At 32.3% G+C, this 22,634-nt stretch overlaps 1 protein-coding gene across 4 annotated transcripts; it reads left to right on the forward strand.

The window, feature by feature from the left end:
- Nucleotides 1–14,847: 14,847 nt before the first annotated feature.
- Nucleotides 14,848–21,137, forward strand: LOC121249921 (palmitoyl-acyl carrier protein thioesterase, chloroplastic-like). 4 transcript variants are annotated; one of them, XM_041148779.1, is made up of 7 exons: nt 14,848–15,202; nt 16,224–16,792; nt 16,940–17,073; nt 18,435–18,548; nt 18,914–19,085; nt 19,191–19,259; nt 20,332–21,137. In XM_041148779.1, exons 2-7 carry the CDS (start codon nt 16,295–16,297, stop codon nt 20,599–20,601), a joined length of 1,257 nt encoding a protein of 418 aa, XP_041004713.1. In that variant the 5' UTR covers nt 14,848–15,202; nt 16,224–16,294; the 3' UTR covers nt 20,602–21,137. The 4 variants fall into 4 exon arrangements, with proteins under 4 accessions (XP_041004713.1, XP_041004711.1, XP_041004714.1 ...); XM_041148777.1 differs by having other exon boundaries at nt 14,959–15,202; nt 16,241–16,792; XM_041148780.1 differs by having other exon boundaries at nt 14,959–15,184.
- The last annotated feature ends 1,497 nt before the right edge of the window (nt 21,138–22,634 follow it).

Below are 22,634 nucleotides of genomic sequence, written 5' to 3' on the forward strand. Positions count from 1 at the left end.
TATGGAGATTTAAAAAATGTGTAATGATGAAATGAGATGAGATGAGAATTTTATATTTTGTCTTGTGCCCCAAACCAGCCTCAATAGCCATTAAATTTTTATGGTTTTTAAGATTGATCTTAGGGCTACTAGATCTAGTCATATCATTAGAGTGGGATAATGTTGTGAGAGTGATATAGTTTCTAGCATTATCACTTTTGCAAAACTGATTGTAGTATGGAAATTTGGTGTTTCAACTGTCGGACCACTGAAATGAATTATGTGTGGTTACAATTAAATATATATATATATATAAGAAATAAAATGATGGAATTTCCTTGGGAATTATTGTAAGCTTCAAAGCTTTTAAAAAATCTTCCTTGGAAGGCCAGCCATTCCAAATGTACACACAATCTCTTTCATCAAATATTTTTCTTTAAGCTCTCAGGGAAAGAATCCATTAATTAGGGATTTAAATCTAATTTTGGTCAAAAAGAGCATTACTCTTGTTCAATGCTAGTGTGCTCTAACTTGATGAGAATTTAATTCAAAACAATAATGAAGTTGAAACATAGAGGCAGGTATGCTCGGCTACTATATTGGCCACAATCTAATATACTTTATTATCTAATCCATCTTCTTGTCACTGTTATTGCTCATATGTCATTTTCCTCAAATTGAATTACCAAAGTTAGTTTTAGACAACCACGTTGGCATATATTGGAAAGGGTGTCGTCAACGATATCTATCTAAATATTAATGTTGCCACTCAATTCCGGTAATTGACGTCTACTTATTTTTTTATACAAATTAATGCCACCGAATTCATAGATAATGAATAGTGTCATTACCCAAAATAGAAGAAAGAATATCAAGATATATGCTTCCATATGCAAGTGCCTATTTCTAGCAAGGATGATGCTATTCTTCATGCTCTTGAAGTTTCTTATGTTGATTGTGCAAGGCCTATTCCAAAACTGGTTTATTGGAGGAAACTGGCTGAAGGGTGGATTAAATTAAATGTAGATGGGTGCTGTCGTGGCAACCCAGGTAGTTGTGGTGGAGGAGGTATCATTCTAGATGAGAGGGGTACTTTCAAAGGAGCCTTCTCTTCTTCTTTTGGTCATGGTACGAATAATGAGACTGAATTGAGGACATTAATAGCTGGCATATCTTTGTGTAAAGAGTTGGGTTTTAATCAGATAATTATTGAGAACGACTCCAATTTGATTCTCTTGGTTGAGTAGTTGCAAGTGCATGGCTTAGTACTTCTGGCACTATTGGGATGAACTTTTGATGCTATTAAGAGACGTGCATTTCACCATTAATTATCAGTTACGTGAAGGAAATAATGCGGCGGATCTCCTCGCCCCTTCTAGCGATGAAGGTTATAATAACACTTTTCTGATTTTATTTATTTGCCACGTAAGTTGAAAGGCATGCTTCGGTTGGATAAGACGGGATTGCCTCGTGTTAGATTGTAACTTGGTATATTGGGTTTTCCCTGTCTAAGGACTTAGTTTCTTTTTTTTTTTTTTTTTGGTTTAGGTTTGTTTAGTTTGGTTATAGTTTATTGTTTCGTTTGTTTTTTCTTATAATTTTGATTTTTGGGATGTTTTTCTTTAAAATATCTGTAAATCCCAAGTGTCATTCATGTTACCACGATTTTCCTCCACTACAAGTGAGAGCTTTTAATAAAATTGAGAGGAGGGTCACTCATGGATAGGTGACCCTCGTCTCTTCTTAAAAAAAAAAAAATTACACCTCTCTTTTCCCCTAATCCTGATTCCCAAGTTTTTGGAAAAGAGAAGAAAAAAGTAGAGTAATGCTAGATACAAATCCTAAATAAATAAACCTCATACAAGCCTTTTATAAAATAATGGGTCCTACTAATAAATAATAATTTTTTTTACACTTTTTTAAAGTGGGATCTACTTTTTTACAAAGGTTTATATGTGGTTTATCTATTTGTGACTTGTACAAATTATTTCTCAAAAAAGTAATACAACTTGCAATAATACTTCCAATTCTTTCTAATTTTGTACCCGAAATATTACAAGCAAGAGCAATATTATATGTAATTATAATTTTGTTTATAATTTTACATACAAAACTTATTTTATCGGTTTTTTAATATAAATTTCAAATTTTAAATTTTATAATTTTCATGATATCATATGAATAATTGATACGTGATGAAATAAATTTCTTTTAAATATTTTTTTAAATAACGTTAATATTTTCCGACAAGTTAAGTAAGGATGATGGAAGAGGACGATCGAGGACCACTCCTCGACCCCTAGACCTAGGTAGTTTGATCATAGGTGCGTCCCCACTTATGAGGTAAGTGGCAGTACACGTGTACTCTAGAAGCTGCACTTCATTGAAGAAAATTTCTACTAAAATATTATTTAAATTGAGAATTTCTATACATAATAATTAAAAAATAATTATTAGTCAATTGATTTTTTTAAATGTTTAAATATATATAAAAAATGGTTGAAAAAAAAAATTAAACAAATTACATTTGCACTTATCGGCACTACGATGGGAAATATTATTGCCCTAGCTTCTAATTGTCAGGGAGATACGCACCATGTATCATAAACACTGATGTTTTTAATATATTTATATTTTTTGAAATATTTTTTTATTAACCTTTTTAATGAACATAATATAAAAAATTACTCTCACAAGATTTAAAAAAGTCTTCAGCGATCGGAATGGTTTCCAAACTAATTTAATTATGCTAATTATAGTGTTTTATGTGCTTTAGAAAGATATGAATGCCATTAAAAGGAAATAATTAAACGTAACTTTAGCCTTATTAACACCAATAAGATGACACTACTTTTACATATATTTAAGTGGACCAAAACGCTCTCCCTTCTCTCTAAACTCCCTCCCTCCCCCTATGTGTAGTGTTCTATTTTGTGTTTATGTATTTTTTTAGGCCAAATAAGGGATAATCACATATCTGAAAATTTTTGGCAACCATAAACCAGCACGCGCCCCTCCATCCCAGCCGCCTATCTTCAAAACCACCGAATGCGACACCAAACAGAGCGGCGAGTAGTCCGCATGCGTTGGTTGAAGTTCTCAGAGACGTTTGGCGAGTGCTTTTCACGCACCACTAGGAAGCCCTATGCCGATGCCACGTGTGGGGCTTCTAGGGTCTGTGAGTCCAGGACTTCGAAGATCGACCGTCGGTTTTCCTCCCAGAGTGAAACGTGTACTACATGCGTCACAACAACCTCTTGGAGCACTGTTTTTTCAATTTTCGCAGTGTTTTCTCATTGTATTTTATTTTGTGTCATGTCTTTACATTTTAGAAAAATAAAAATCCAAAAAATAGTGAATTCAGACCTTAGTCCAAATGGAGTGGTCCACCCTTCGGTTAGGTGGCGCTTATGGTGGGGTTGGTGCACCCTACTCCGCTTAGTCGGGGTATGGGATTTTGTCACCCAGTTACTGTTAACTCTGTCGTAGTCAGAGTTGTGCTATTTCTTAAACTTAGGTCTTTAAAGATTTATCGTCTGGACTAGATCATGTCAGTCACGGAAGTGTATTGGGAAGCTATTAACGTTTGTAACTGGCTTGTTTTTTAACCAACTTTGTATGTACTATTTTAATGAATGGAATTTGGTCCATTATTATTTAAAAAAAAAAAAGCCACCAATAAGATTAAGGGTACGTTTAAGTATTGAGATGTGATAAAAAAAAAAAAAAAAAAAAAAAAAAAAAAAAAAAAAAAAACCTTTTTTCAATCTTCACTTGAATACACAATCTTTCTCAATTTTAAATGTTCAATTTTTTTATTTAATCATTATAACTTTTCTAAACTTTAAAATAAAAGACAAAAATCAATACAACTTTTTCAAAACAAAAATAATATTCAAAACTTATATTCAAATAATTTTTTAAATTTATAATACTTTTATTCAATTGTTATCTCTCATTTCTTAAAACTCAATAAAAATATCTTAACTCAAACAATTTTATTACTATTTACAAATTATTTTATTATTATTCACAAAATTATGAGATACTCCAAATATCCAAACAGCCCTAAAAGTTTGAACTTTTGACCAAAATAAGAAATTTTATAACGTAAAGCTATATAAAGGACATGCTTATTGAACTATTTAGGTTTATAATGTATTCTTATTAATGCAAGTTAATGAAATCATGTTTAAAACTGTTTTATAAGTTATTTTGAATGCGATAATTGCATTATATATTTTGGTTTTTTTATTAATACTAAAGTATCCGATTTAAACCTATATATTATGAATCGCCCGCCATTGTGTTATATATTTTGATTTTTTCTATTAACACTAAAATATCCTACTTAAGTTTATTATGAATCGCCCGCCATATTCAATTATGAAATATTGTTGAATTCACTTAATGATCAGTTCTGCCCCATTTTAAATCCGATTCTAAATTGTTGAGGTCTTTAAGAAGTTTTATTAAAGTAAGAGAAAAGATATTTACAATTGTAAATTGTGCAACCGTCGTGTAATCGTTTTAAAAAAAATAAATAAAACATTAAACTCACATGAAAAAAATTAATTTTTTAATAGTAGAATCTACTTTTTTTTAAAACGATTACGCGACATTTATACACTTCACAACTGTACGTATAATTACTCTTAATAAAGTAATCCGATTCCAATATTGGAATGTATGGTCTCGTTTATCTTTTCCAATGGTAGGAGTACATGGTGATGCATACCGCAAAGCTCATGAATTTATAATTAATTAATTTGAATAAGGGCTAGTTTGGGTCTATTTATTATTTTATTATTATATTTTATTACTATTTATTAGTATTATTTAATATTTTTTATTACTTTTTTACTAACATTTACATCATGTTTGAGATGATCTCCCTACTCAAATATGACTAAATCCGGTATGAATATTATATATATATATTTATATATATATAAATATAGACAATATTTCTATTTGCTGTGTACTTAATTAGTGCTGTATATTGGTGTGCGTGCATGGCAGCAATTAAAAGCTAACAGCTAGCCGCCGCCATACCCAACTCCATGCACCAATATCGCCAGCTAAGCCTACTTTCCCTTTCCCTTTCCTCATGCAATCTATATTAACAGCAAAGTTATGCATCAGTCTGTAGTGGCAATACACTATACAATTTTTTTTTTTTTTTTTTACCGCAGCACACTGACTGATACGAATAATTTTTCCTATATTAATACCGTCGGTGCCAAAACGTGATGTATATATATATCGAATCGCCCAATTATCTAATTATTATTAAGGAGAAGTTCGCGCTGTAAAGAAGTTTTATAAAATTAAATTTATTAACTGATATGATTTGATATAATACATTATATCTATTTTATAATCTGACGTACGTATATATTTTATTAAATATTTTACTTTAAAAAAAAGCTAGTGGCCACCATTTCATGTAATATTAAAGGGTATATATATATAGCACATACGTACAAGAAGCAAGCATAGAGCATGATGCATTTTGACGGTATGCATGATGTCGTTCAACAAACTCTAACCTACCCATGAGCTGCATGCGTTAACCCACAAAGCACGGATCGAGTTTGTGTACGCAAATGTTTTGGGAGTTTTCTGTATCGATCAAAGTGATCATCACGAAAACGAAAGAATGATCGATCGATCGATATTATTCAAATCTTCAATCAATGAGAAGCCAAAATTAGTTGGGGAGGTTTAATTATTGCAGTACTACTCACGTCAATTGGGCTGCATGCTGCATGAATTTTGAGCCGCTTGCTTTTATGGATCACTCCTCAACTGTTGGAATTAATGCCACCATAGCAAGTTCCTTCGTTCAGCTTATAACTATATATATATAAATATATATATATGGATCACTCCTCAACTGTTGGAATTAATGCCACCATAGCAAGTTCCTTCGTTCAGCTTATAACTATATATATATAAATATATATATATGGATCACTCCTCAACTGTTGGAATTAATGCCACCATAGCAAGTTCCTTCGTTCAGCTTATAACTATATATATATATATATATATATATATATATATATATTTATATATTTTTTTTTTCTCGGCAAATAAGTATTTATAGATAAACTAACGGATACAAAATATAAGTTCAGTGAGGTGGGGGTCCCCTACAGTCTTTTCAAAACCAACACACATTACAAAACAAAAGTAAAAACACAAATGGAGTAATCAAAATAAAAAAATTGACTCTCACCCAATTCCCACAAGGAGAGATCGCTTGGTGACGATTTTTATATAGCTTGATGAACAGACTATTAAACTGCAGCTAGAAGCTATAGTACAAAGGGGTGTATTGCACACGCCGCCACAACCAGTGGTGACCCTTCGTCAAATAATTCAAAAGAACAAAATTGATTATTTGTGGCTAGTCATTTTCTGTAAAAATGACTGTTTTTTGTTAAAAAAAATTTATTTTTGTCATAAATAGTCATTATCTTCATAAATAATCTGTCATTTTTCTTGTAATGGCGCCTGAGCATGCATGTATGTACGTAGTAGATTTCTTTCAATTAAGTTTGAATGTTATTAATTAGTTTCTTCAATGAAACGGTTTCATCAGTTTAAAGTACTCATGATGTCATGCCAACCACATCTTCGATCGATCGATGTGATTGTATATATTATATCGTTTATCATCAATCAAGATCCATTTATAGGACTCCATCTTACAGTTTAAGGTCACTTTTGATCATTATCATAATTAATTTGCATATATATATATATATATATATATATATATAGTTTAAGGTCACTTTTGATCATTATCATAATTATTAATTTGCATAAATCCCACATGATGTGAATATTAAAATCTCCTTCTTGAATATGGAGTTTGTAACTTCTATACGAAATAATGCACATCAACTGCTAGAAAAAAAAAATATTAACTTATGTATATTGTAATAATTAAATACTACATTATTATATTATTATTTAAAACACCCAAAATAATTTTATTATTTTAACAAAATCTAGAATTTCTTAGCCAAATTTGAGGGTTTCATGCAAGTAGAAAAAATATTATCAGTATATATATAAACTGATCTCAATAAATGTTGTAGAACATACTTTACAAATGTTTATTAAAGAGAAATGATAATTGCAGTTGTGAGTGTGTAAGTATTGTGCAGTCATTTTGAAAAAAATGAATAAATACGGGACTCACATGAAAGAAAATTAATTTTTTAATAGTAGACTCTACTCTTTTTCAAAATAACTGCACGACACTTACACACTTCATGACTGTATATAGCATTACTCTTATCTTCATTCTACTTAAAACCCTTAAACTTGAAAAAGAATTTGAGGGAACTTGAGGACCTCCAAGCTTGAAAAGATTAATTAAGGATCACTCTCCGCTTAGTGTCATGCACCCATTTTGTGCAACGTCGACACCACTGACTTCCTTTGTGGGAGGTACACGGGATGTCTATTGCCTCATAAAACACATTAGTAATGTGTAAGCATGTCACATTTTAATTTATTTATAAGTCATGTAATGGTTACACAATAAGTACTGTGTTTATGCATGACTGGCTTATATTTAGCAAGACTATTTAATTAATTAATTAAATTTAGAAATACATTTTCACTAAGCTAACTAATTTTTTAATATTTTGTAAGTCAAGTTGCATTTTTCAATTACCAAAAAATGGCAAATAGCATCATGTGATACAATCTTCAATGTCTGAAGCCACGCGCCACCCCAACCTCTCCGCATGTGATGATCGTCCATCTCAACCATTTTGTCATTATTCTTTTGTTCGTGTGAGCCTACGCCTCGGCCTTGCCGTAGGTGAGTAAGGCCCACTCCAAATTAGTGTTGTACAAAAACCGACGGGACCGGTCATCACCAATGCAGACTAGTCGCTGGAGTTCGGAACTAACCAAAACTTGCAGAAAACCGGTCAATCGGCAGTATAAAATTAAGAAAACTAATGCCAGCAGATTTGGTTTCGGTCTAAGCCAAACCTAAACCGTTGAACCGGCCAATTATATATATATATATATATTTTATATTATACGTATATAAAACGACGCCGTTTAAGTTATGAATTTTATAAAAAATAATAATAATAAATAAATAAATAGATAGATAGATGAAGCGGCGCCGTTTCACCTAATTTTAATAAACTCACATTCTTATTATTCTTCTCTCATCTTCTTCTCCCCTTTGCTTCTTTCCTTTGCAACTGCAACTTCTTCCCACCGACAACACGGCCCGCCGCTTGCCTCCTCCTTCACAGTGACACCGACAATAGACTGACGAACCACACCAACTCATGCTGACATCGAAAATGCCGGTTTTCTCTCCCTTAATCAGTCAATTTTGAAGCTCTCTAGACACCGTTGGTGTGATGTGTCAATTTTAAACCGAAACTACATCAAATACGTCAATTTTTAGCCCTACTCCCAAGTTCCCAACCGCAATTCTATGTAGATTTATCCTCTTTGGTTTTTATGATTTTCAAAAAACTAAACAATATCTAGAATTGTTAAGTTAAAGGTTAGATTTTATGAAAATAAATTTATAAATTAACGTGATTTTATATTATTATGCTTTATACCTATTCTATAATTTGACGTATAATGTCAATTACATTAATTTATGAATTTATTTTTGTGAAATTGCTAAAATATTTATCCATTATAAATATAGATGCTTTGAATTCCAACTTTAGAATTTAGCGTCTCCTCATATAGTCCTAACCCCGCGCATCTAGATACTTTACTAATGGGTGTACCGCTAGTTTTAAATTTTTTAGTTTTTATTTTATTTTATTTGTATACATTTTTTTAACATCATTACTTATTAAGAAAAAATAAAATAAAAATACACAACTTCACTAATAGTCACTTTCTTAATCATTAAATTAAAAAAAATAAAAAATAAAATACATGAGCAATAAAATTGAGGGAGCAAATTCATGGTTTAAATTAGCATTTTCCTTTTGGCTATTCATTAATATTCTTGGATAAAACACTCACTTATGATCCTCTTCTTGTTTAGTAAATTACTTGAGGTTGTCGAGATAGAAGAAAAAAATACTTCCAGTAATTACGGTCATGTTATCTCACAAATTTGTATAAAAATTTGAATTTTACTATTCATCATTTTCACACACCACATTATTTTTTAATTTTTTTATTATTTCTAAACTTATTGAATTCTTCTACGTATCATCTATATACCACACATTTAATAAGATAAAAGAAAATGTGTGGTGTGTGAGATGATGAATATAATTTTTTCAAAAATTTTACAGCTTGTTTATGTTTTTTTTTTTTTTAAATTTTAAATTTAGATTAACATTAGAAAAACAAAAATAAGAGGAGCTTTGCTTTTTATTTTTTATTTTTTATGTGACTTAATAACAAAATGCCAGCATGACACCTTAATTCGGGGTTTCACTTTCCACCTACACGTCTTTCCACGTGCACACCGCGCGCCCTCAAATGCATGGCACACGTCAAAACAGATAAAGCGTCGCCCCGCCCGAATAAAGCTTTTGGTTAGATGTGCCTGCATGCCAGTGAAATGTTTGTGTTAATGTCAGTGAGCAGCCACGCGCTGGTTTCCGTGCTAGCTCTGAAGGAGAATTGTGTATTTGGAATTGAACTGTTGTAACTTGTACCGTTGTACATGTTCAAATTTCAAAATGTTTTGATTTCTGCCAGTCCTCTTCGTGGCCTAACTTCACTTGGAAAGTAGATTTCTTCGCACAATTGGGTTCATTCGATGATCATACCGTTTTTGTCTGATGTGTTGCTGCTCATGCTGAAAAATGCATTAGAATGAAGATCATCACGGCATTCAATAGAAGAAGTCAAGTACGGCTGCCTGCTGCAAGGTAAGCCTGGTCTTGACAAGCTAGGGAGGCATATAGGTCGAGCTGCAGCTCCCTCATCAATGGCAGCCATATTAGGTCCAATGGGCGCTGCATGTTTTGTTGGATGATCAGTACCTCTCCTACCTTGTACATTGAGACTCATGTTTTCATTAAAAATTCAATGAAGCTCGTGCATAACGCCCCATGGTGGACCCAAAAACTACCCTGGATTGGGTTGGGTGGATTTTTGCTATCCTTGCCCCTTGGGGCACATGAGCGATCCTAATCCAAGACTTGATAAATTTAATTATTTATATAATATTTTAAATATTATCTTGGAACTCCTCCTCAATAATAGAGAGACAAATTTAGCTGAGGCCCGTTTGGATAATATTTTAAACGGTCTCATCTCATCATTACAATTTTTTTAAATTCTTACATAAAAATATAATAAATAATTCAACTTTTTCAAATATCAAAACAATAATAATATTAAAAATAATATTTTAACAATATTTTATTTAACTCATCTTAAACTATCTCATCTCATCTCTAAATTTAAACAAGTCTTAATTCTCCTTTATTTTGACCCACATTAGATTTAATAATTAAATAGCTAAAATATATTTGAGCTGCATTACTTCTTCAAAAAAACAAAATACAAAAAAACTCTCATTTTATCTTCTTTATGTTTATCTCTACCTCTCGCAAAATCATGGGCAATAGATTTTAAAATTTTGATTGTTGAAAAAGTAGATTAAAAGAATATGATTATTTAGTTAAAAAAAAAAAAAAAAGACAGTTAGACAAAGGGACAAATATGATTATTAGATTTTGACAAATAAGAACGTTGAAAAAGTAGATTAAAAAAAAACATGAGCATTAAATAAAAAATTGACAGGTAAATTAAAAAAAAAATGATAATACGGAGAACATGAAATAGCTAACACAATTTGAAAGCTTAAGATTGAGATTCTGTAAATTTTTTATCCGAGTTCTAAGAGGTAGAGCGAGAGAGATAATTATATAAAGTAGATCACATATCATATATTGATCGATTATTAATGTTATTCGAGAAGTTTATTTTAGACTTTTGTTAGGTATAAATTTCAAGTGTACAAATTTTTTATAAGTCTTTTGTAAAAATATAGATCCCATTAAAAAGTGAGTTTTTTACAATTTTTTATAATGAAATCCGTTTTTTTATAAAAAGATTTATACGAGACTTATACATTTTAATTTGTATATATCATTTCTTCAAAAAGGATGGTCTCCTTAACTAAGACTTGTGCCTCAGGTCACATTTGGATAGTGAAAATATTTTCATCTTATATCATATCATAATTATAATTTTTTTAAATTTTTACATAAAATATAATAAATCATTCAATTTTCTTAAATTTTAAAATAATAATAATATTAAAAAATAATATTATAATAATATTTTATTTAATTTTTATCTAAAATCATCTCATCTCATATTATTTTATCTTATTCCATCCCATCTTACTGTATAAACCAAACTAAGTAGTTGAATGACAGTAACAATTGAATAGAAGAACAAGGAAGGAGATTGGAGGATCTAACTCTAACCAGAAATTTACTCAAAAAATAACTCTTAACCAGTAACCAGCCCCCGGATATGAATTGAGAGCAATCCCACTCTGCAGGGGACCACCCAAAGTTGGCAATAACTTATTCAAATCCCTTTTTTCCTAACGGTCTCTCTTCCAACTGTTTATTTCATTACAATGTTGTCCTTGATTAACTCCAATAATAACGAGACTGCCATCCCCATTGACTGCCCAGAAACATCTAGACCATAGACGCTTCCTTCGGAACTCGGAGAATAAAAAGACCAATTTGGTCAATCGCAGGACAGAGACCCAAAAAAGAAAGAAAAGAAAAAACCAAGTAAGTTTGTCCACCTACTTGTCAATTTGTGTTCATCTTCGTTTTTTCTTCCTTCCTCTGGACTTAATTGGAATTTAGCCCGTCGACTTGAAATATATATATATATATATTACAAGCCATTTTACAACAAGTCAACGCAGTAACACCAATTCTTCAAGAATATTAAAGCTGTTATAAATTCTTAGTTTTTTATTTTATTTTATTTGAATTTTAAATTTCAAATATTAAAAGTTTACTAGCTGTATATATGCACATAGCATATAATACCTATACTTATATAACATTCTTTTATTAATATATGTGTATTATAATATGTAGGAGCAAGTTTATGGGTCAAGTCTATTTTTATATGAGTTTATTCGCAAACATTATTTGCATTTTATATAAATTTTATTTTAATAATTAATCATAATTTTGTGTTTATAAACAAACTCATATAATAAATCAATCGAGTATGAACTGAGCTAAGTTCGAATAACCTCTTGAGTGTAATCTTATCTAGGTTATATTAGGGGTGCTAACCGCACCATGCGGGATGGGGGCACCTGCTCTCCGCCCCCCTCCCTGGGAGGGTTTCAACCCCGTCCCGATAGCGGGGGTGGGGTTGAAACCGCACTGCACCCCACCCCACCCCCTGCTCAATCTAGTGATTCACTGGGTCTATAATTTTTTTAGATCTAAATAAATTATAATATAATATAATTATAAATTTTTTTTAAAAAATATAAACTTATTAGAGTTGTATTTTGAATTGCCTCCTAGACCAATTTTTATATAAGAGGTCAATACAATACAATAGTCATTTTTGAGCAATGTGTGACTTATAAAATAATATTTTTTATTATAATTTGAGAAGATACGGGACGGGGTCTCGTTGGGATCAACCTATCCCCTATTCTTGCTAGGGGTCCTTCATACGAGGTGGGGAGAATAGGGGCGAGATAGCGAGGGCGGGCTCCCACTGCCCACCCCTAGGTTACGTCCCTAATCTAAACAAGTCTCACATATTATTAATTAGCTGACTTTCAACCATAATTAAATTGCTATATGCTATAAGAAAAAGGGTTATTTTATTTAATAGGTATAAGCATGTAGGCAAAAAGTAAACATAAAACAGTAAAAAAAGACCCCACACATAAAAGGAATTTTGTGTTAAAATCAGTTAAAATAATTCTCAATACGTAACAAAGTCTTTAGTTTCAACATGTTAGGAAATATAATATTTCAAGAAAAATTATTTTTATCGGTCACTATTTACTATCTTATACCTTATAAAAAATATACTCACATTCTATGAAAAAAAATTTATAAGTATGAGATATAAAAATAAATAGTGATTGATATATAGAATTTCTCGACATTCCAATTCATTTAACGTTAATTACTTGGAAGAAAAACAAAATAATTGGTCAAACAAAAGTTAAAACGGAACAAAGAAAAGAAAGTAGAAATACAGCTGAGCTACTCCGTCCATAAATCAACCAATATTTAATCTATCAAGTGGACCTAATCCGAAGATTAACTCCACTAATTGTGATTAAGCCTTAATTATTATTGTTATTATTATTTTAAAAAATCATATTATTCCATTAATTTATTATTGTAAAAGAGGAATATAATTATCAAGTATAAAATAATGGTTACTTCCTCGAGAATATCGTCTTGGCTCGTAGAATCCACCGTACTGCTACATATTATTGAACTCATCGATTTTACTTAAATTATTTAAACATTTTCATGGAAACCCAATCTGGATTTTTCGGTTATTTTGTCTATATTTTACAACTTAAGGAGAAAAAAAAATAAAACATGTATTTTTATGATATTTCTTAATATTAATATTTATAGGAATACTGATAAATATTATAAAAATTATCTTTTCATTTGACATTTAAAAATTCATATATATATTTTACTGATAAAAAAGGGATTCGGTCATATGATTTTCTAAAAAGGAATAAATATGAAAATACAGCTTATATACAAGTACAATAAGTTCAATTTTTAATTTAAATATTGTAATAAATAACTGATCGTAATTGGCTCAATTACACGTTGCTCAAAAATAGAAAATTCTTCACGCATTAAGCTTTTCCCAGATAATTAAACATAGATTCAATTGTTTCTTAAAAAATTTGAAAATTCATCACATTAATAACCTTTGGATAATTTAGGTCCCGTTTGGATAGTGAAGTGAGATGAGATGATTTAGATGAAATATGAACTTTAACTCATATATTTCACTACTATTCACAACTCATCTCAACTCATATTCAAATACAAACGAGACATTAAAATAAAAAGATGAAAGTTAAAAGTTGAATAAAATATTATTAGAATATTATTTTAAAATATTATTATTATTTTAAAATTTGAAAAAGTTGAATTATTTATTATATTTTATATAAAAATTTAAAAAAATTATAATGAGATGAGTTAAGGTGAAATATTTTAACTATCAAATGGCCTTAATCATATGGGACCAAAATTTACTTCAGTGTCCTGCATTGTATGCCAAAAATATAAATAAATAAAAAAGTATATACAACTTTTTTGAGAAATTTACATCAAATCTTTCAAAGCATTTTATAATGTGAATTCAAAGCATTTTATAATACAATTCGAATCATTTTGAGTTATATAAAATTTGAATTCTATTTAAAATGATTCGAATTGTGACATTTAAAATTGATAAAAGTTTTTACATAAATCTCAAATTTAATACAAAAATAACTAATTAGAATTGAAATATCTGACATTTTTAATTAACTAACTCGTATATATATATATATATATATATATATTTAAGAAGAATAATGTTACTCATCATTCAAATTTCTATCATCTTTTTATTATTTTATAATGTGGTATTAAATGATTAAAAAATATTTATTATATTTTACTTATAAATTTATCATTTAATGTCGTATTATAAGATTATAAAAGTATAATGAGAGTTGAGATGATGAATATATTTTTTTATTTAAGAATAATCTGGTGACAATAATTTAAAATTTAACAATTAACAGTAATGCAGCAAAAGAAAGGGGTGGAGGGCAAACACGTAAAATAGTCTCCACCTAAGCTGGTGGGATGTGGAACTTTGAAGGAGAGGCGGGAGGGGGGAGGACAGGGGGAGAAGAGGGGTCCAGTTGGATGGATGGGATGCTATATATAAATGGAGTCTGCTCTCCAATTCTCTACCACCCACGGTTCCGCTGGCCCTAGCTCTCTCTCTCTCTCTCTCTCTCCCTCTCTCTCTCTCTCTCTCTTACTCTTCCTTTTTGGAAAGTGAGAAACCAAGCTCAGAAAATTGACGACAGAAGAAGAAAGGAAGTAGATCGCGAACGCTAGAAGTAACTAGAAAAAAAAAAGCAGTTTTGAAATTTCTTTGGACACATCTGTCCCAGGTATTCTCACTGATTAAGGTACGGACGGAGAGACTTTCTTTGTTTTTCTCTCGTTTTTCGATTCTGATCTGGGTGTGGCATTTGAAATTTTTGTCTTCGTTGGCCTCTACGTGATTTACGAGAAAGTGGAGGTAATGGGAAGGGGATGAAGGTTTATATTTTTGATGTTGCGTTGTTGTCTTTGCTGGGATTTTAGAAAATGAGAGATCTGGGTTTCAAATTTCAAACCTCTTAATTTTTTTTCTCGGCAGCCAAACACGGCGTCAAGATGGGGATTATTAGCATGATTTTATTGTACGTTGCGACTTAATATGTTTCCATATATTTTAACAAGATCAGATGAAATGGTTTGGATTTCGCTTTTGGTGTTTTATCGTTTTCGGGGTCAGATCTGGTATGCTTTTGCTGCATATTTAGGAACTGTTATGCATCAGTTAATATCAATGATCGTGCGTTTCAAGTTGTGTTGTTTTTCTTTTCAAAAGAATTTCCCTTTTGCGGTTTTCTCTTTCCCATGGTTTTCATCAGTAAGAAATTTTTAAGTTTATTTGAAAACGTCCATTAGTCTTTTTTTTTTTTTTTTGTTTCGTTTAGTTTTCGGAAAGCTTAGAGAAGGAAACAAAAATGGGCCAAGGCTAAACTTTGAGCGCCGGTCTCTTTCTCCATTCAAAGCCTTTCTTTCGGTTGTTTCTACGCAGGATTTGAATATCTAGGACTATCTTTTTTTTTTCAAAGGTTCCTGAAGAGGGATATTGAAAACGGACCACCTGCGTACATATCGTGTTTGTGTTTTACGTTCTTGAAAAAAATGAACTCGCTTTTGAGTAGTTTTTGCTTTTGTTTTTACTTATTCTTCATCTGAACCATAGAGACCGACGGTGTTCTGTTTGTACTGTAATTCGTCGAGGCAATTGATTTGCTTTAGTTGTATGGGTTTTCACGATGCTTAATATCAAGCTTTTCCGCTGCATGTTGGTGTCTGGTTCGTGTTTCTAAATATTATCGCCATTGGTTGTAATTTCCTTTCCATGACAAACACAGTTTCTCTGAAAACAGTGCCCTGATTGGCGACAAACGTTGATTGATTCCATTGGGTCGTAGAAATTCATCATGGTTGCTACTGCTGCTACATCCGCATTCTTTCCAGCTGTATCCCCCACTCCAGACTATAGTACAAAGACGGCCGCCAAGCTTTCGAATTTAGGAGGGATGAAGTCGAAATCTGCTGGGTCTTCAAGTGGCTTGCAGGTCAAGACAAATGCCCAAGCTCCTCCCAAAATAAATGGTACCTCGGTTGGGTTGGCAACACCTGTAGAAGGTGTGAAAAATGAGTGTGACACATTGTCACCTGCCCCTAGGACTTTCATTAACACGTTACCTGATTGGAGCATGCTTCTTGCTGCTATCACCACAATCTTCTTGGCTGCTGAGAAGCAGTGGATGATGCTTGATTGGAAACCAAGGCGGCCTGACATGCTCATTGACCCTTTTGGTCTTGGGAGAATTGTTCAGGATGGTTTGGTGTTCCGGCAGAATTTTTCTATTAGATCATATGAAATAGGTGCCGATCGTACAGCTTCTATAGAGACGTTGATGAATCATTTGCAGGTATGATTAATTCTTCAAATTTTATACCACTTCTTTAAAAACCAAAATTACATCCTTTAACAGGCCGTTCTGTTTTTCTTGAATAGCATGTGTCTGAGATTTTTTTTTCATGAGCTATTACCTTATTCCTCCTCCTTTTGATTCCAGGAAACTGCCCTTAATCATGTTAAGGGTGCTGGACTTCTTGGTGATGGCTTTGGTTCAACGCCAGAGATGTGCAAAAAGAACCTGATATGGGTGGTTACGCGAATGCAGGTGGTGGTAGATCGCTATCCTACTTGGTAAGCCCACCACTTCATGCATATGGTTTGCCCTCTTTATCTGCAGTTGATCATGAGCTGTTGATTTTTGTCATATATGTTTATATTTCATTTTTTGTTTATCCATTTTCCATATACGGATTTGATGATCTTATCCTACATTGCTACCATCTCCTGTAGTTTGCAGGGCTGACTGTGTAACAAAGAATTGGCTCCATGCTTAGCTCTATTTACTTGTTTTTGTACTTAATTGCTCTAAACATTTACCAATTTTTGGGGATGACACCTATACAAGTTCGCAATTTTATATCTAAAAACTAATACACCATTTGTGTCTTTGTGGGACAATTTATTTCTTGAGACCATTAGTGTATATGAGAAGCTTAGCCTATCTTAATCAAAAGATTTGTTATATGATGATCATGATTATGGTGTAAGCTCGTTTTAAAGGTTAATCTACTACATAAGTATTCTAATTATTACAACTTTCCTAAGCTTCCAAACAAATCACAAAAAACAATACAGCTTTTTCAAATTTTGAAATAAAAATTATATTCAAACAATTTTTTAACTTTATAATATTTTTATTCAAAACTTTTTATACTTTCCCAAAATCCAATAAAACATCTTAACTCAAATAATTTCACTACTATTTACAGAAATGCTAAGATATTCTACATGTCCAAATGGGCCCGTAGTGTAATATTTATAAGCTAAGTATATTGGTACTTGGCTGTAGGACTTCTACTTTACTATGAATGATGACCTCTTCATGCTTTTTGTGGTGTCTTTGTCTTTGGAGAGAGAAACCGGTGCCGAATCTCCAGTCTTTCTTTCTTAATACCCTCATGGGAGTGTAGCCTGAAATAATGACGCTGTTTCTATTTTTATACTTACCAAGAAATTTTAGCTCTCTTTCCTTTGCTAGTTTGGTGTATCTCTTGTATACTTCATGTGTGGTGCATCGCCCTATTTTGTGTTAACAAAATTTGTCTTACTCCTAGAAAAAATCTCTAGAATATATGAATGTAGGTTTCTTTTGCCATGTGCCTTGTCCCTATATGATGTGTTCTAATTTGCTGACTATTTAATTTTCTTAGAAGTGGAAGAAGCTTGAAGCGGCTGGTTTACTTGTGAAACTGCCCTGGGTGTGAGGCTTAACATTTTGAGGAATCTTGTTTTGATTAATATATTTTGAAGTCAAACCGGTGTAAATTAATTTTGTTGCAAATTATATGATATCTGTTTTTAGCTTTTTAAGAACTTTTTTTAAATGTCATCATGATTGGGATGTACCAAAATCCATGGATTATAAGTTGTTTTGTAGCTTCAGGAAAGTGGTCAATGGAGATTGATGGCTCTAATTGATTTTGTTGTTACAGGGGTGATGTTGTTCAAGTAGACACTTGGGTCAGTCAATCTGGAAAGAATGGTATGCGGCGTGATTGGCTTTTACGCGATTCTACATCTGGTGAAACTCTAACGAGAGCCTCCAGGTAGATTGTTGCAGAGTTAGTCCTTTTTTCCCTCTGTGCTCTTGACTGATAAATTTGGCCGTATGTAACTTTTGATATATGCTGCATGGTAGTGTTCGAAGGTGCATATATGGCCCCGCTAATATGATTTATGTTACATCCTATCTTGTACTTTTGGCGATGACAACCAAAATGATAGAAAATATATTTGTTTTGCTTGAGATGATCCTGATTGTAAGGGTGTTGAGAAGTGATTTATATGGGATGTATAGTAATAAATTTTAGGTATGTCAGCATGTAATGTGTGTGATGATATACTTGGAATGGTATCAGCAGAATTGATCAGGGTCTAAATGGTTGTGTTTTTCGGTTTTGATGATCTGCAGTGTTTGGGTGATGATGAATAAACAAACAAGGAGGTTATCCAAGATTCCACCAGAAGTACGAGGGGAAATAGAGCCTTACTTTACGGATACCCTTCCTGTTGTGGAAGAGGATAGCAGAAAACTACAAAAGCTGGATGACAATACAGCGGACTTTGTCCGTACTGGATTAAGCGTAAGTTGATTTTTTTATACAATAATTTGAATCAACATTTTTTCTTCGTAAAATTAAATCTCGGTTGCTCGACGATGGTAAATTTTTTACCTTTCTAATTTGTAGCCCAGATGGAGTGATTTAGATGTCAACCAGCATGTCAACAATGTGAAGTACATTGGTTGGATCCTTGAGGTAGATGTCCAAGCGAATCCTTTCTTCTGTTTATTCCCTTGCACTTCCCCTATTCCCCATCTCTCTCTCTCTCTCTGTCTCTTATTAATCCTCTCCTACCTTTGATATCTGTTCGCTAGATTCAATATGCATGCTAATATTGCGTGCCCTGTTCAAAGATGTCAGTCAGATCAAATCTGGCCAGAATGTATAGGGGAAATGGATCTGACTGGACAACCATTTCTTGATATTTATTTAGAATATTTTACATGCCAGAAATGACTGTACAGACCCCTTTTGATAGTGCTTGGTATGCCAATTTTGAGAAACTGGTATATTGATACTTTTTTTTTTTTTTTTTATTGATAAGAACTGTTGAATTTATACGCCTTGGAAAAGATTTGTTTTTAGCCATCACTTTTTAAAGCTCCAAGTATAGAAACTTATAGTCTAATTCTTTTAATAACTTCGATTTCTTTTAGTCTTAATAAGTTCCCGTCACGGGACATTCATCAATTTCCAGGCTGGATAGGTCCATCTGCTGCAATTTTGTAGTTCAGTAATCACTTTGGTTGTCCAGCAAGGTTTTAATGACTTCAGTACAGCATGCCATGTCCACCCCTGTACTTGTCAAAGTACCCATTCCTGCTTTTTTTTTTCATTGCCACAATAATGTTTGCCTTTTAGCTTTCATCTTTATTATTTTTTATTGCCTTGTTGCTGGAAGAAAGATTCCTACTACCAGCCATCTTGGTCCTGCAATACTTTGATTTCTTTGAGCTAGATATCATCAGACTTCAGTGTGCGCTGAGCTCAGTTAAAAACTTCATCTCTTTTTCAGCTGTTTGGGGGATGCCTCAACATCACATTGCAAATAAAACAAATATGTATTTTCCCGATCCACACCGTTCTTTCAACAACCCCTCAGTTCAATTATCAACAGAAGTTGTTTCATATCTTTTTTCAGGGTGCCATATTCTTATCACTCAAATCCATTGATTTGATATGTGAGAAATTAAAGTACAGGATGCTCCGAGAAAGTATTGGCTTGTGCATTTAACTAAGATAAATCCATCGATTGTGGTTGTTGCAGAGTGCTCCATTGCCGATCTTGGAGAGCTACGAACTTTCTTCCATGACTTTGGAGTATAGGAGGGAGTGTGGGAAGGACAGCGTGCTTCAGTCATTGACTGCCGTCTCCAGCAATGGCATTGGTAATTTGGGAAATTTAGCCGACATCGAGTGCCAGCACTTGCTTCAACTTGAGAATGGAGCAGAGATTGTGAGGGGTAGAACTGGGTGGAGGCCCAAACATGCCAGCAACTTTGGGACTCTTGGTGAGGTTCCAGTTGAAAGCACCTAATACATGAGTGCCTTGAAGCTGGTATGGCAATAGTCTCGGCGCCTATGGCATGTGTAGAATCATCCTGCACGTGTTCCTTGGATCTATTATTCATATATGTTTATTTTCCTCCATATATATTCCTTCTGTTTTGTCTTCTTTCGTGAAAGAAAAGCATTCCTATTGTAAGTAGCTCTTTCTGTACACACAACTCTTTCCCTCCCTCTCTCTCTCGAAAGGCCTCCCTTTTGCCTGCCTCACCTGGTTGGTATGGTGGACCCAAAAGGTGCAGTGTCTGCCATTCTGGCAGTTAACCTTTGCTTTCTGGCATATCTGGGCGATTCATCTTATTTAATAGCATAACGTGTATATTTTTTTTTATACATTCTTTTTATTTTTATATTTTTGCTATTCAGAAATGGCGAAATGTCCTCTTATTGCTGCATTTATTGCTGCTGATGACTTCACTTGTAATTCCATCTTGTTTGGATGCAACAGCTTTGTAATGTCTGTCTGTGATTGGGTTTTCAATAAGAAATAGGCATGAAATTGGGACACTGAGTGATTGCACTTTTCGCAATTCATGTTGTTATATGAGCTCCTCGACGAGGAAATGAATGTTAAGGCTGGTTTAGATTTAGAGATGAGATAAAATGGTTTTAGATGAAAGATAAAAAAAATAGTCAGAATATTATTTTTTAATATTATTATTATTTTGATATTTGAAATTTTTGAATTAAGATATTGAATTGTTTATTATATATTATGTGAGAATTTGAAAAAGTTGTAATGATGAGATGAGAAGAAATAAAATATCTTTTTGAATCTAAATGGGGCCTAAAAGTCACTACACGGAAGCAAAGATTGTTCCAAATCTCAAGGCGATCATCCTATTTTATAGCCCTTGGATTTGGATAGGATTAGCTTGTTATTGTGTTGAAAATTAAGTAGGCATGCATTAGACAGTGATGGCATTGTAATAATACTTTAAATTCAATACCGGATCCCACTTTCTTCAGAAATGGGGATTCAAACCTCTAGAGAGAGGGAGTGAGATGGGTAAGAAGATAGGAAATTGGCATCTACTTGGACTTATGCCTATTTTACTTTGAAAAAAATAAAATGGCATAAAGTCTAGTCCTTTAGTCCTATGACCATCCATCCCAATGGACTGCAAAGAAACCCAAGTCTCGCCCAACTAGACAAGTCTCGTCTGGGTCATGCTAGGGCCACCGATGGTGGATCCCAATTATTTCTACCGATAAATTTAAAATGTATTTTTTTTTTTTGTATTTTTTAAATCCTTTCAAATATTTAAAAAAAATTCGCAAACTTATTTAAAAATAATTTCTTAATAATTAAATAATATAATATAATATATAAAAAAATAAAATAAAGCCTCAATTGCCAATTGGTAACTTTTCTCGTGGATGAAAATCGAGTTAAAAAAATAAAAAATAAAATAAAATATTTTCCTAGAGTTAAAAACCGAGTCTCTACGCTTTATAGAGTTTGAATCTCATTGGATTAAAAAATGACAGAAGGCAAAAACAACTGCTCGCATGGCAGAGATTTTGCAAAAATTTCAAATTTTTGTGTGTACAAATATAGTTAATTTACATTTAAATAGAGGCTGGATTTATGACCTAATGTCTCTCTTATGCAGGCCGGAGATAGTAAGTACCGTTTGATTCAAAGCATCGCGACAAAATCTAAACATAGATAATTAGCTTGGAACCAGCGGAGAAAATTAGGTGGTGTAATCGAATCTTTGGTTAATATTTTACTACTATCTTAAAAAAGCAAAAATAAAGAAAAACAAAGGAAATTAAACATATGATATGACATGATTTGCAGCATCCTGTGCATGTATTTTCAACAAGTGCATGCATTTTGCCCAAAAAAAGACTGACCCTATAGCTATTACTACAATCAATGCTTCAATTAAGGTATAGAAAATAGATCAAATGGATGCATGATGCACTGAACTAATCATGGAAACACATAGCTAGAACGTACATTAAACTAAGAATCAAGATTAATGGTGTTTAATT

The sequence above is a fragment of the Juglans microcarpa x Juglans regia genome, chromosome 2D (genome assembly GCF_004785595.1).
Source record: "Juglans microcarpa x Juglans regia isolate MS1-56 chromosome 2D, Jm3101_v1.0, whole genome shotgun sequence".
Taxonomy (NCBI): Eukaryota; Viridiplantae; Streptophyta; class Magnoliopsida; order Fagales; family Juglandaceae; genus Juglans; species Juglans microcarpa x Juglans regia.

Coding starts and splice junctions, on each gene's coding strand:
- LOC121249921 (XM_041148779.1), top strand. CDS start 16,295: ATGGTTGCTACTGCTGCTACATCCGCATTCTTTCCAGCTGTATCCCCC. Junction 17,074..18,434: donor GTAGATCGCTATCCTACTTG/GTAAGCCCACCA, acceptor TTGTTGTTACAG/GGGTGATGTTGTTCAAGTAG. Junction 18,549..18,913: donor ACTCTAACGAGAGCCTCCAG/GTAGATTGTTGC, acceptor GATGATCTGCAG/TGTTTGGGTGATGATGAATA.